Below are 16164 nucleotides of genomic sequence, written 5' to 3'. Positions count from 1 at the left end.
ACCAAAATAACAATGTGATAATGTTACGTAATGCTTCAGGATCATGTTCGCTGAGCTTGCAACGGAATTTTTCCCAGCAGCGCGTGTTTCGGAAACTACGCAACAGTCGTCCAGAATCCCTAACCTAATCCTAACCGAATGTTTGACGAAGCAAAATCATAGAAAAGGACGGGGCCAGTGAGTTGAAGGCCATTCGAAGGCGTGCCGGTGATACGAACGTATGACAGAATAGCGTGGCTGTGTGTTTACAAACATAAGAGTCACGACCTCGTCCGCCGTGTGGTAACGTTCCGCAATTAATCTAATTCGCTGACTAAAAGATGTCCTCATTAAGCAGCCGTGAAATGCAAGTTCAACTTTGTTACCTTACCGAACGTCCGAGACGGTTTCGGATTCGCTTGCTGACAGTGCAGATTGCGTTTTATCACGAGCTACTGCGGAAGTGGAAGAGTCCAATTTCAGATTACAAATTCTACTGTTACAGAAGACATATTAGCACTGCTTTCGCTGCAAATTATTTAGTAGATTGAGTTGTACAATCAAACCCGATTAAAATTAAAATAAACATGTTTTGTAATTCATATGATGGAATAGAATTCAGTAAGTGCCCAACTTCAGATTACAAATTCGACTATTACAGACGACATATTAAGACTGCTTTCGCTACAATTTATTTAGTAGATTGAGTTCTACAATCAAACCTTATTAAGATGGAAATAAACATGTTTTGTAATTTATATGATGAAATAGAATTCAGTAAGTGTGCAATTTCAGATTACAAATTAGGACTGCTTTCGTTGCAACTTATTTAGTAGATTGAGTTGTACAATCAAACCTGATTAAAATGGAAATAAACATGTTTTGTAATTCATATGATGAAATAGAATTCAGTAAGTGTCCAATTTCAGATTAGAAATTGTATTACAGAGGACATATTAAAACTGCTTTCGCTGTAAATTATTTAGTAGATTGAATTCTGCAATCAAACCTGATTAAAATTGAAATAAACATGTTTTGTAATTTGTATGATGAAATAGAATTCAGTAAGTTTGGAAACTAATCGACAATATACCAATCACGTTTTGTCACTGTCTTATCAAACGTATTCTTTATCTATTGATTGTGATCTACAGCACTCCTTTATACTCGAATTAATTACTTAAACCCTGTCGAGTACGATAATTGAATCTGATAATGGAAGAACAGAGTTTGTATTTTATTTGATGCGTATCACAATCTCGATTACATAATTTTGACCGGTTGATCGCCTGTATACGATTTCCTATACACCTATTGATTTATTGATTATCTACCTTTTTAGCTTTTTATAACTCCCAAGTGTTCTTCATTCAAATTATGAACAATAACGAGAAACGATTCAAATATGCGACGTTGAATTCATAGAAATCAATACACCCACGGAAACATTGTGTAAATTATTGCGCAATATGATTAAACCAAATTCTACCGCTCACGAACCCATCTCGTATAGCTTTTAATTATTTCTGCGAATGATAAAGTACGAAAAAATCCAGATTGCACAAGCATGCTAATATGTACGCTACGTAATAAATTACAGACTGGACGTTAATATATGAAATGCCCATCAGTATAATCGACCAAATGTTTCTAAATGTGTTGTGATTGGTACATCGTAATTTGTTTATAAAATCAGCCGATGCAACGTATTCGTGTTGTCTGTAACATTTAGCCGCACCCCGAAAAATGTTTCGAGGGACATGTTAAAAAGTGATAAACTGAGGGGTACATTCGCAACATACAGAAAATATTAGCGTAGGAATATTTCAATAGAAGATACGGCTTCTCAATTTCCCGACAATAAAGAAAAAATACGAAGTTCGAAAAATCGCGTGAATCCCTTCGAAAAGGTAATACGTTATTGCGCAATACGTGCCGGCTGCCAGCAGCTGTAGCATTATTGAATTTTCTTTGCCCATCTAGACCAGTTCTGCGCGCCTGGAAGACGTGGAATTAATGCAATTTTATTCAAGGAAACGTGGGGTCCGGAGAAAGGTGGGTCTATGTCCCCCGAAAAGAGGCTTTGTGTGCCACTCGAACGCATAATGCCCGTCGCGACAAAACAGGATTAACCTTCCTTGGCGAGGGTAAGGATGAGGTATCGGAGAGCTCCACCTTAGGTACAATGATGCGCAGATGCTTCGATAAATTCGCCAGCAGAAAAATGGAGAGGTACGGAACGATTGTCATGTCCAGATGGGAACCGCTAGTTCACGGTGCCTTGAATCCGTTTCCGTAGGTGCATGAATGCGTGAAGTCCCGGGGACGGGACGGGACGGGAGGACGCGACGCGACGCGACGCGACGCGACGGTTTTCGGATGCGAAAACGTCGATACGGACATGGTGGACGGGTTACATCGAATAACATAAATATAGCAACCGGCGGTTTTGCAACCGCGCGGTCGTTGGATATATTTAGAATGTAGGATGCGATGGACATCTTTGCGTGACCCGATGCGTCGTGACGTACGCAGCGTTCGTCCACCTCGCGATTTTTCAAATTACATTTCACCAGCTGATGTCATCGTTGCCACGCTTCAATCTGCCGGCTCGGCGACAGGGGAATTGGAGGCAGAGTCATACGATGGGTACGGAATTTTCTGAAAATTAGTTTCATCCCTTGCCGGAAAATTTTCTCACAGCTGCCGATGATTTGCATTGCCCTTTGGGCCCGGGATAGTCACGTCACTTTTTAATTAATCATTCACTGCCTTCGGACGCAGACTTAGGATCAGTCTTGGTCTTGATCCGATGAACTTGTCACATTTTTTGTATATTGAGTTCTGATATTATGAATTCTGACGCCGGAAACGTGCGAAGTTTTTGGCTTTGTTTCGCAGAGAATCGGGAGAAAATATAGCTCAATTTGTAGCTGGAGATATTTTGGAAAACTCATCCAATGGCGTAAAAATGCTTGGATTCCACGGCACGCACATCGTCAATTTTTGGCATACTTCTAACGCTTATATTACCAAATATCCGCATAATCTCGTCAGCTCATGACCAGCGCGAGCTAGATTGACCCTTCCTCTTTCGAACGAGCCCTTTCCCAGCGAAAAATATTTTCATATAAGGACGAAAAGTTTAGGCACGTGAAACCATTTTTCACCTATTTTTGTCGGTAACGTGGTCACTCTACCTTATCGCGAATCTACAAAGACCGGGTCCTTAATGTAAATAATGATCGATAAAGATATTTTTGTAGAAACCATTATATTTCCTTCCAACATTTCATTACTATCCATTAATGTCTACTTAGTATGTCTTCTTGTTAATTACAAAATCAAGAAATAGACTAACAAAAACCAACACGGTGTGAATTTGGTGTTTCACACAAATCTTGACTGTTCCATTGGTATAAACGATCAGAAGTGTTAATGATTATTATTTATTCCTTGACAATGAATTTTGCACCTTCTTCTTGACACTTATTCAAACACCGATGACAGTGGAGTGATCATTTTAAACGAATTAAAATTTGCATTTGGACATCCCGTTTGAAATCTCTATCGCAGCATATGGCAAGGGACTAACACGACGGATCTGTATTTTATTTAATCCAGCCATTCATTGACGTATAACAAGAAAGTTTCTGAAAGTCTATGAACTCTAATAGCACTCACTATTCAACGTGGGCGTCAGCAATACTCGGCACGTGATTTACGACTGGTCGATGACTGGTGACTTAAAAAAAAACTGCACACTTAACTGGAATATTTATGAACTTTCAATAATTTAAATATCGTTCAATCTCGAAAATCAAATACTACGGGTAATATTTGCTCGGGAGGGGGGTATTTGTTCGTTTCTCTGCAATGCAAATAATTACAGGAATTTATGGTCAATAATGTTACCAAAAAAAAAAGCAACTGAAACTGCGCATTGGAAATGCTCCGGTCCGTTAAATTCCAGAATATTCCACAGATGGATGCAGCAGGTAATCAATAGTTGGAGCAGACGAGTTTTACACAGTATAAATGTGTGTGTGTATTCGATTCGACGGAATGAAACTGACGCAAAACAGAACAATAAAAAGCGATGCAACAAACATATTAATTCCTCCGAATTCGCGCCTTATATGGTTCGGCTTTTTCGAGTGTTTTATGTGAATGTAAATATTATTCGCCTCGGTTCTGTACGTTGTAAACAAAGTCATTGAGCTATGTATATACTATATATACATACACGAGACGCATAAATAACAAATCTGCGTTTACGCGAGACAACCTGCCCCGGGTCACGTATTCTCGATTCGCCTGCATCAAATGCAAAAGTTCTTAACACGCGATCGTTCCTGACCTAGGTTCACCAAGATTCTTGGAAAATGTCAAAGCTATATTAAGCTCGATTAAATCTAGAAGCAATTATCTGCTCCGTACTGCGTCTTGGGAAAAAGAAATGTTTATCCCTAGAAACGGAGAGCGGCAGGTTTATCTCCAGATTTTTTCATCTGAACAAGTGATACAATTGAAAGCTAATGGGAATAACACTGAACAGAGGTTGACTAGACAATTAGTTGCGGAAATGTATAATTTGAGCATCTCACTGAACGTATTCGCCGTGTTTTGCGACACAGTATATTGAGCAGAGTATTTTTTTGTCCTGCAATTATTGCGTTCGAATATTAAGTGCACGTAGCAGATAACGAAAATACACTTAACAGGTGTAACCCATTTTTGTTTAGCTGTTAACGATTTTGCGTATCTCTGCGATAAGGATGATTACCTTGAAATTTAAAGAGCAGCGACCCATTCGTTTCTTGCTTTTCAACCGTCCAAATTATTTTCATATTTCCCAGGATTGTTTCACTGGATAAATTACTGTGAAATGTAATACTAGTGTTGTTCGAAAAACAAGTTAGAATTTTTGGTGCTATGTATGCAATAAGAATGGAAAAATTCATCGCTTGTGTTGCTATTGTCATATCCGTAAGTGGTGCCAACAATTTTCCATTGCGGAATACTGCGTCGAAAACAAACGTAGAAACGTTGCTGCAGCTTTTATGTATATTCTAGGTGGAGTCATGGACCGTCTTACTATCGATTCTGCCCCGGACCAAGCTGTACCTGTGATAGCATCTGCGCAGTTTCCCCAGGACTGAAATAGTCGCGACTACAACGTTGGAACATCTCATTCATTGAAATCAAGCTAATTGAACATCAGAACGATGTGCTGAAATTGTGAAAGAAAGCTACAGAGTGTCATTTAGATAGAAACTCAGCATGGGGTACAAAGGATCCAAATTAAAACAGTCTCCGGGGGATGCTAAGCTGCTATAAATGGCACTCCCAACGCAGAGTTGGTCGCAGTTACCACGAAACTTAATATTCCGATATTTTGAATAGCGATCAATAAACTATGAGTGCCGAGCGTTTATAACGTGCGCTACTATGCGAAGCAGAAACAAAGTCAATCAAAATCGTTTGGATCTTATTCGTGTTGGCTCGTTTCTAAATTATTGGCATTTTTATAAATTATAATTTTGTATACAGGACTTCGGTAGCTAGGTAACGGACAAAAGGGACGACAGTTTACAAAGGAGATTTGTTTATTAAACAACATGATGATATAATGAAATAATTATTCGAAGAGCTCATGTTGCTAATGATAAATACTATATAGGCAGTGAAAATGGTGACTCGTTTGGCCCGCGAAGTTACGGCATGACATTATGATATAGTTACGACGGAAGAGATATAAAGTGCGCGCCATTTTGCGGGTCGCAGCGACATCTCTGGCAGTTTCAGAAACCCTTTGAGACACGTAGGATCGCCGCTACTGGCGGATGATAAGTATTTGGATACCTCGTACCTGACGAGTCGCTACGAAGCTTCTTTATAAAGAATTTGCAATCTTCGAGGTTGCGTTCCTTCCTTCGGGGAGTCCGGCGTTTCCCGATCTATCGTTATCGGTTCCAGGACATTTATCGATTTCATTTCGAGCAGAGTCGGCTTTTCGTCGGGATGCGTCAGCACTTCGGTGTACACGTCCTTTTTCGGCGCGAAAAGCAGTTGATAGGTGTAAGTTCCGAGTAACGCGCCGAAGCTCGGTCCAATCCAGTAAATCTGAAGCAATAATTCGTTGAAAAATGATTATCGGGGCTTCGAATGCAATCTAATCTGTGCAACGCCAGGCAAAAGATTGCACATTTCTCTCAATACGGAAGGAGCACCGTGTGTCGATAACGTTGTCTTGGAACGCGTAAGACAACCGGGCTCGTGTCTTTTATCGAGAGTATCGAAGATTAGATCGTAAAGCGATCAGATTGTGTAACGCAGAACGCGACGAGGAGCTATAAATCGTTGAATGAGCCAATAAATTACGCTACTGAAACGATTTACCGACTTACCCACTGATCTTTCCAGTAGCCGTGAAAGAGGGCAGGAGCAAACGTACGGGCGGGGTTCATGCTGCAGCCGGTGTAGGGGCTCTGCAAGAATATTATTATTATTATTCGCGTTTACAAGAAAAATCCAAATGTTAGAGAATGTGCTGAATTAAGTCGTTAATGTTATTTAACCAATTTTATTAGCATTTTCTAAAGTATTTGTCCCACGGCTACTGACGAGCAACGTCTCTCAATAATATAAAACGTATTTTTAACGCGAAACACGGTCTAAAAAATAATTTTAACAAACTTTAGACTACCTAGAGTTATAGAAAAAATTAATCAGAAATGCAATCGGAAAATACATGGATCGAGATAAATTACAAAATTACTGTATGCCTTGGACTACAGCTACTCAATAAATGTCATGACTGCGGATTTCATATGAAATAAAAAATTTCTCCATCAACTGCGAAACATGGAAGTAATATAAAAATTCATTTCTCCTCTCGGTAACTTTAATTATTTAAGGATAACACGACCGCATCCTTATGTTCTTCTGATGTTCCACTGTTTTACGTTTCATGCACCCATTTTGTCATAAGTACATACAATCCGCAGTGCAGTCATCAGTCTTTAGCGGTACAGTGATTTCTCTATATACCTATAGGCCGTAGATATTCGACATCTAGGTAAAACTTTAATTTTCGAAGATCAAGGTCACTTCAAGATCGTGCTATTATACATGTCTGAATGTATTTTTCGATCAGTTACACGTTGTAATAAAAAAAAATGTAGTTATGGATCAAGAAACAGGGATGACCTTGATAACTCCGAAAAAATGACCTTCGGAAAAATTATTCTTGCCAGGCTATTTGGTCCATTGACACCATGCACATTACATAACAAATTGATCGATTGCATCACAATAATCTGAAGAGATATTTAGGTGGCCTTACTTAAAAGGACCACCCTGTATATGTCGCCAAGGCCTGGATGATAAGCGTCGCGGAATGATCCCCACTACCGCGGAGCATACTCCATGAAGGGCCTCGAAGCTCGAGAAGCCTCATAAACATAATTCAGCTCGGGGTATGTCTCCTGTACGATGCACGACGCTGACAAGACCCGAGTTGTTGACAATAATCGAGAATTCATTGTATAATAATATTCTCAGTTTTTGTCTACCTTTGTTTTGTTCAGACATACAACACATTTGATGACTTCAATGTCGTACTTTCTCTTATCGAACATTCAAAAGTTATCGAAATGTGCAATGATGGAATACTTGTTAATATAAAAAAATTTGCGTATCTGTGTGATTTATCAAGTTATGAAACTTTTCAACGCGCGTGACGCATATATCAGAGAAAGATCCAGTAGTTTCTGATAAGACTGTGAAAAATATATGTCGAAGAGGACATTCTTACAGATATGCTAGGTTTACTAGAAAAATCAGAAAATTTTATAGTAATGTAGGATGATAGCGATTCATCAAAAACTGATCGTAGTACTTCATACTACACGTAACTGTAAGATAGAGTAAGTTGATGCAATCATAATAAAATCCTTCTTGTACAAAGTAATTTTACGTTAAATATTGTTGTGCAAGTGAAATTAGAAAATGTTTTTACTGTTTCTTCTTTCTAATATCCCTTGTATGCCTCTCATTGAAATACAATAACTCCGAAAAATGATGTATATTTAAATATGTTTATGAGAAATATGTGCTTACAATTTGAGGTTATGGTTCCAGTAGTAGGAGGTATAGGAAACGTATTCCTCCCCTACTGCTCGAGCGAGTTGGCATGATAGTGGGGTTAGCGATTCAAGAGACTAATAATATCATGAACCATGTCGTTCAGACCTGATTTTAACACTATTCCATAACTTTTCTAAATATTGTTTTGAAAAGTCCAACCAGGGGCCCAATAAAACAGTTTTTCACATTAAATATTAGATTTGCCGGAAATTCCTAATCAGTTTCAAAAATCGCGTCTACCATTTTATCACATTTGTACATTCCATAGGACGACAGTATGAAAAAGCATTAAATGTAATAATTATTTTGTATTTTCTTTTTGTAGCTCCAAGCACGAAAACCGAGCTTTAAAAATTAAGCAAATCGCCAACAATGACATAATATTATCTTTTAATCGTAGAAAATGTGAAGCTTCCCATACAAGCAAGATAGTTTCAGAGTAGCATGACTGTATGAATCCTAATTCTTTCTTTTCAAACCTTTGCACCATGAAATCTGTGGGACTCTGATGAAAAAAATCGTAACAAAATACTCACCGCTGCGAGTGAGATTCCAACAACGGAGAAACCGAATCTGATGGCCGTGGAGTCAGTGGTGTGAGCGCATCTAGGGTCCCAAGTTGCGCAGGCCGCGCAAAGTATGAAAGAGGTGCACAAGATCTCAATCAAAATTGCTTGAGCGGTACCGATGCCCTCGTGAACGACCGTGACGCAGAGGCCAGCAGTCGAATTAGGGTTCCCGTCATGGAAGAGCTCGGGTGGCGTTATCATCTGCTCGGACAGAATCATGCGTAAGTCGGCGTCTCATTGAATTAGGTTTGCGGCTACGTATCGAAATCGTACCATCAGCACTCCATAGCCAAGAGTTGCGCCTAGGAATTGGCCTAAAGCGTACATGATGCCTGTTGGGATGCTTTTAATGCCCACGATGACCGCCCCGATCGTCACTGCTGGATTCAAGTGGGCACCGCTCACGTGGCCTAACATCTACCATAAAGATCAGGCGTATTGTAATTATGCTTTCATCGGGCATTGAAATAAACAGTTTTTCAAACCAATTTTAATCATTAGGATCCTCTACATGAAGTATTCTTGTGGAACAAACATTCCAGAATCTGATAAAAGTTCCATAGGAACAGATCATTTGAAAACACTTATTAAAAAGTGCCTCGTCGGAAAAATACTGCGCAAATATTACAAATAAATCACATTTTTAGAACGTCGGTATGTCAATTGAACTATATTAAATATTCAATATTGTTATGGTGCTATTATACTGAATATCATTCAGTATCTTTTACAGTGATCGACGACAGTATAGACGAACACAATATCTGCCCCTCTACTAGAAAAATATATTTTCAGATTTTATAAATTCTATTTAAACAAGAACTACTGGTTTCTAACTACTGATTTTTAAAATGGAACTTATCAAAAGATTCTATAATTTTTTCAACGCCTGATTGTTATACAGTGGCCGCGAGAAGATAAATATGAGCACTTGCCTACCATTTTGTAAATTCGTGAAATATATTTTTTCGTATTTGTTGAAATATGTGCGATAATTGGTAGCGATATTATATCTCGCAATCTTTCTGTAATTTGTAATTGTGGAATGGTTTATAATCGCGAAAGTACGTTAAAAGAAGTGAATGGACAATGAGTTAGGGTGCGTGTCCATTTGAGGGCAAAACTGCCGCGAGTTATTCTTGACAGACAAACTCGTCAGTATTTGCGAGTGCTATTCCTTTCTTGCGAAATAAAACAGTGACAAATTTAACCCTCGAGAGTAACTCGCGACACTTTTACTCTCAAGTGGACACGCGCCCTTAGAATTTCTAAAAGACTGTCGAGACTGCAACCTGGAAAATGACAGTTTTCTAGTGCCTTGAGATTATTTAAAAAAAAAAAAACACATCCAGTCGTTAAATGGAATGCTCTTACCATGATCAGAAGATTAACAGTCATGCCGAACGCTATGGAGGCTTGCAATGGCGGCGGTGGCGCAGCGCCCATGGATCCTATGGAGCCCATGCACCCAACAAACAGCAGAATTCCCGTTCCGACCACTTCCGCGACGAACATGGTGGTCGTGCCCTTTTGCAGGGTCCATCTCGGGACTGGGAAAAAATAAAATCGGAAATATTGATTTGCGTTCCGTTCGTACCTCTACACACTTCGAGACTCACTTTCAACGTTGTCCCCCATGTTGAACCAGCGATCCTCCCGGTCGAACTAAACAGCAACTATTGCTCTAACCGCGAGCGCCGTAATCACCACTCGAATTCTATTAACAATACTAATCAACGGCTATCGTGTTTCTCGAATTCGTTTAAAAAGAAGATGCCTTATCGATCAGCGATACGTTACGGCGTTCGTCGAATCAGTGCTCGATCGCGCGGCTCAAGAGGACTTACAAGAAATTTCATTCTGCCTGGCATCTCGACGGCGAACAATATCGCGCGTCACACGATTCCGAATCATCTCGAGATCACGACGTGCCCGCCTCGTGCTCCTGATAGCACTTAGGACAATTCAGTCGCGGCACTATCATCGCGGCGAAATCGTAGAAAATCACGAAACGAGGGAACGCAACGGCCATAAACGGCCGTTTACGCATGCAAAACCGCCGTTTATTCATGGGAAATCGGTCGGCGAGCACTTCCGCTTCGAAATAACGTCGTGTCTCGCGTACGTCGCGTACGGGTAGGATATTCGCATAATCGCGACGATTCCAGCGAAATTTACTCGAATTCTTACCGTGCGCTCGGAAGCCTTTTAAAATTTCATCGGATCGCGACACGGCAAATCGTCCCGTGGGAGATTTTACGCAAGCGCGTCATGATTTTATGCGAATCCCGGGGGCACGACCGCGGTCTCAGTCGTTGGAAGGATCTCCGAGCGATCATTTCGAAAACATGAGCGATCCGAGGAATGCGAATTATCGGAACGTCCACTACGAGTCGGATATCGCGTTCACGGTCCTCGTGGCGAAAACTCTGCTGACGCCGATCGGCATTTGGCCGTTGCGGAAAACCGACACGTTCCTGGATCGTCTGAAAATGATCGCTCACATTGGAGTGATTTTCAGCCTAATGTGCTCCCTGTTGGTGCCCCATGTAATCTACACGTTCCACGACGCCGAGGACCTGAAGCGATACATGAAGGTGATCGCCGCGCAGGTGTTCAGCCTGCTGGCGATCATCAAGTTCTGGACGATCATCGTCAACAGGAAGGACATCACGTATTGTCTGCAACAGATGGAGATACAGTACAGAGACATACAATGCGAGGAGGATCGAACTGTCATGAAAAACTCCGCGCAAGTCGGACGGTTCTTCACCATACTCTATTTGGGACTGTCTTATGGCGGCGCGTTGCCCTATCACATTATACTTCCTCTGATGTCCGAGAGGGTCGTCAAAGAAGACAACACCACACAAATACCACTGCCTTACCTGAGCAATTATGTTTTCTTCGTGATCCAAGACTCGCCCCTCTACGAGATCACTTTCGTCTCGCAGATATTCATCAGCAGCATCATATTGTCCACCAATTGCGGGATTTATAGCATGATCGCCACCATCGCGACCCATTGCTGCGGACTGTTCGAGGTCGTTAGCAGGCAGATCGAAACCATGCTCGAATACAAAGAGGACAAACTGTATGAACGGTTCAAGGAGATCGTTCGCTATCATCTGAAGGCAATCGAGTAAGACAAGTATGGTTTAAGAAGGGCAGAATCGTTTTGCTATGGTGTTTGTGTCTTCTCTCAAGTTTAATCGAAAATTTTCCTATACCTCTTCACCTCGATTGAACACGATCAATTCTAATTTGCTTTTATTCGATTATTTATACGGTAATCGATTCGTCAAATCTTGCCGATTTTTATATTTAAAAATATTCTTGGTGATATATCACTCTTCAGTTCATAATATTTTTTTTTTTAAATATTACAGATTACTTTTTACAGTATAAATAGGATAAATAATATTTTTCTGTACACTTTTCCAGGACAAGATATATCAATAGGATCTAATTTCGTCTTTGAGAGCGCCGGTGCACGATAAAACGTTCAAACAGTTTTGCACAATTTTATCTCCGCCGAAAATGTTAATCGATGACGACCATTATCATGATTTAAACGTGTTTGCTTTGTAGATTTGCGGAGATGATTGAGAACGCTTTGAACACGGTGTTTTTGTCGGAAATGCTCGGCTGCACCGTGATCATATGTTTCCTCGAATACGGAGTGCTTATGGTATTAACAATATAAATTAAAAAATTAAATATAGATCGTCAAGTCACCGGTTCTTTCTTTTTAGGAATGGTCGGACCACAAAATACTGAGCACGATGACGTATGTTGTCCTGATGACGTCGATATTTGTGAACGTGTTTATAATTTCGTTTATCGGCGACCGTCTCAAGCAAGAGGTATCTTCCTCGAAATAAATTATGTTGAACTCTTAACTGCGGAGACGGTTCGTCAGCTTCTTGATACTTAGCTAATTAAACAGACCGATCACCGATTGCAGAACACACCCCTTCGAAAATTGTTTATCGATGTATAAACATAGGGCGGGACACTTGTTAGAACGAGTTTCGACTGTTGTATCTCTTACTACAAATATTTTCACAAAACTGCAAACAGATGCTTGCGGTTCCTCCGGCGAGAATGAGTGACAAACTCGACGTCATGCAGTATTTGGGCACATTTTTATCGGTGCGTTCCGCGCTGATGCGTCGATCTAACCTTGACAAAGGAGTATTACGGAATATTTTTATCTTGCATTAATGACAGATAAATCGATACGCGTTCTATAGAGAACTCGAAGCAGCGTCAAGATACGATTGTATCGTACTCGATTTTTACCGAGTCTCGAGGAAACAGGAAAAATACGTAATTTCATAATTTCTCACCAGATCTTACCAGATCTTATCGGAACCCTTCGCAGTTAAGAGGTTATTAGAGTGCTACACTATCGCGATCTCCAATAACATATAGCTTTTCGTTAAGAGCGCGAGAGTGGGGGAAACATCGTACTTCGTGTCGTGGTACGATCTGCCCGAGAACATGATCTACGGCTTGAAAATGATCATTCTACGATCCAGTCGTCCGACCAATTTGACCGCCGCGAAGTTATTCGACGTCTCGCTGCTGACATTTTGCGACGTAAGTTTTCCGTGAAAATGCATTTGCCACGAGAGCATTTTCTAACGAATACAAATATAACGTAGGTATGCAAAACATCGGCAGCTTATCTGAACTTCCTGCGAGCAATGACAGAATGAAGAAGACTTATATCAACAGACAATGACGCCCGTGTCCGTGTGGAACAGACGACCGGAAACGACAAGTTTCGAGCTGTTCCTGTACAAATTTAATACTCGTGGCTACACTGGATAAAATCTCGTACAACTAAATAGAATAAAGTGACACAAGGAAATGCTCGAAAGACTTTTAGTTTTACATAGAAATATTATTGCCCGGCCTTCTATATAAAATGGCGGATTTCGTCTGTTTCAGTTTCCAAAGAATAATAATAATATATTTGTTTGTGTGTTTATTATTCGTATATCTCAAATAAAATAGAAGTCTTAGTTAAATAAATATTAATAATATACATACATATATTTTATATAAAATAGATAAATATCGACTGTATTTTCTACTCTAACTATTTTCTCCACATAGGTTCTGTAGTAATAAAACTTCTGTTAATTTTATGCATACAGTAGCCTTAAGGGCCCGGTCTCGTCAATTCGCGATAAGGTAGAGTGACTACATTACCGTCAAAAAATGGTTTTAACTCAGTGGCTGAAAGCTGTGAATGGAAATTATTAATTAAAAAGTCAACTGACTACCCCGGGCCCTTAAGGGGGCCGGCATGGTTCGAAATCCATATACGTATGCAAGGGTTAAAATCTAGACAAACTGCCGCTTCAATATTGCAATGAGCAGTTTACAAGTGGTCAATTGTGTTTCCTAAAAGTCCAATCTACGTCTGTATAGAGCCCAAATTGCGAATGTCTACCTCATCGGGGAGTAATTTGTAATATTCGGCAGAAAATTCGAATTCTGAAGCAGGTATGACGTCACAAGATGGCTGCCGCTGAAAGATTCTCTTAATTTCGAGAGATTTAGTGTTCGTATCGAAAAAAAGGCTCTGTACAGACGTAGCAAAGACATGTACAAACATAGTGGTATGCATTTTTAACTGATAACTTACTTATTTAAGACGTAGAATGTCTAGAAAAAAGGCAAAGGATAACATAGCGTGACAGTCAAGGCCAAATGCCTGCCGGCCCCCTTAAGGGATACTGAGGGACAGCCAATATATTTTAATGTCCCCAGTGCTGGGGACATTTCAATCAATTGAGGGGAAGGTGCCCCCACCGTAGCTCCCACTGTCCCCCTCCAGTAAGCGCCGTTACTATTAAGATGGGGACGCGCTTCACCTATCGCAAGTACTTACGAAGGCCCTTTTCTTTCTTTACGTGGTGGTAATCGCATTACGGATTCCCCGCCCTCCATGGGGTGGGGCGGAGATGGGGATGTGTGGGACTTCCCCTCCCCCGAAGGGGTATACCCACTAACTCTGTCACGGTGACCTTGCTGAGCTAACGTGAGACGGCCAGGAACACGTATCGAAAACAACTCGCTGCCCCCCACCCCAACAATGACACCACAGGGGAAGTAAAGCTTCGCCCCGCCCCCAGTGCCTAATCTAGTATGACACCCACCGGGTGTTCCCCTTTCCGGAGCCCTAGCTCGCGACTCCCCGGGACCTCCGATGACTCCCCACCTCGCTCAAGGGACCCATAGGTCCCCTCCCCGGACGAAGGAGAAAGCCAACATTGCTGACATTGCTGGATTTTTCCACCGCCCCTGTGGAAATACTTTCTACCGCCCCATGGGCCCGTGGGAGGCCCACAGGGGGTAGAGGTCGCACCCACGAAATCCTTCGAGAGCAGTAATGAGATATGAGCCGCGTTTGTCGCGCATGAGCGGCGATGTCAGCTCCGTTGAAGTAAAATTATGGCTAAAATAGGGTACCTTGATCACCCTGTAAAATTTATTAAAATTGATATGATTTGATTTTGAAAATAGGAAACGCAGTCACGTGGTCAGGCGAGACAAGACACGGTAAGGGCAATATGAAACAGTTGATAGTGGGGGGACCGTGGCAGTGGGAGTGGTGAAGCGACAGCGGGGAAGAAGTTGCCCGGGTCTGGGTCAGGCTCTGACGTCATACACTTTAACCAATCGGTTAGAAGCGAAAATGCGTGTGCAATGATCATAGACTTATAGGGATAGACTGCGCGGCTTGTACGAAGCGCAGAAGCCTACAATGGCGGCCGCCGGTCTACCTATCTCACCCGCACACCAATAGTTGGTGGGGGCTCGGGCGAAAAGGGCATGAGGGGAAATGTAATATGTATGTATATATTAACTTCGTATGTACGAGTCAGTGTTTTTTCCTGTAAGCACAAAGCAGCACAAAGTATTTACTAATTACTCTGTGTGCTATGTAGAAGCATGTAGGGGAAGCAGACTCTCTCCCCACCAATTCGCCAATTAGAAAGAGAGCGTGTGACCGGCACTATTGTTGTCTCTCTTTCTCTTTATACCCCGCGCCGCCATTGCGGGCTTCAACTCGCCCGTAAGACGGCTCAGTCTATCTATATAAGTCTCTGGTATATAAGTCATGTAGAGTACGTATGGTTGCCTATGGTGTGGCAACGAATACAAGAAACAATAGTGAACACGACGAAGATGCGCGCCGTATGAAAGAGAGGTTGATGGGGGAAGCAAGCGTTTGAGGGGCCCCATCTGTGCCCAGCACTGTCTTAGAGATGGCAGACGACACGCTGAGTGCATATCAACATGACGGTGGCCTTACCTGTAAAGAACGTTTAAAATCGTCCAACTTTAATCACGCATAATTTTGCAACCACTGAATTTCTCACATTAAAACGCGGATTCTTGGCATTTTCTCGTCAAAATCTACAGGATTATATAAGAAAAAATT

The 16164-nt window shown here is 41.2% G+C and overlaps 2 protein-coding genes across 3 annotated transcripts; one reads left to right on the top strand and one right to left on the bottom strand.

The window, feature by feature from the left end:
* Window positions 1–5570: 5570 nt before the first annotated feature.
* On the bottom strand, window positions 5571–10448 carry LOC143352296 (aquaporin AQPAe.a). The gene is made up of 6 exons (XM_076784625.1): window positions 10319–10448; window positions 10074–10249; window positions 8973–9116; window positions 8667–8900; window positions 6390–6470; window positions 5571–6105 (listed from the first exon to the last, which is right to left on the bottom strand). The coding sequence occupies exons 1-6, from the start codon at window positions 10335–10337 to the stop codon at window positions 5863–5865; spliced, it is 897 nt and encodes a 298-aa protein (XP_076640740.1). The 5' UTR covers window positions 10338–10448; the 3' UTR covers window positions 5571–5862.
* A 585-nt stretch (window positions 10449–11033) lies between these two features.
* On the top strand, window positions 11034–13607 carry LOC143352295 (odorant receptor 82a-like). 2 transcript variants are annotated; one of them, XM_076784623.1, is made up of 5 exons: window positions 11034–11841; window positions 12291–12390; window positions 12455–12565; window positions 13137–13304; window positions 13370–13607. In XM_076784623.1, the coding sequence occupies exons 1-5, from the start codon at window positions 11048–11050 to the stop codon at window positions 13421–13423; spliced, it is 1227 nt and encodes a 408-aa protein (XP_076640738.1). In that variant the 5' UTR covers window positions 11034–11047; the 3' UTR covers window positions 13424–13607. The 2 variants fall into 2 exon arrangements, with proteins under 2 accessions (XP_076640738.1, XP_076640739.1); XM_076784624.1 differs by having other exon boundaries at window positions 13149–13304; window positions 13370–13605.
* Window positions 13608–16164: the final 2557 nt, after the last annotated feature.

Source organism: Halictus rubicundus, chromosome 3, assembly GCF_050948215.1.
Source record: "Halictus rubicundus isolate RS-2024b chromosome 3, iyHalRubi1_principal, whole genome shotgun sequence".
Taxonomy (NCBI): domain Eukaryota; kingdom Metazoa; phylum Arthropoda; class Insecta; order Hymenoptera; family Halictidae; genus Halictus; species Halictus rubicundus.
The sequence above is the reverse complement of the archived record's forward strand: the minus strand, read 5'-3'. Positions and strand labels throughout refer to the sequence as shown.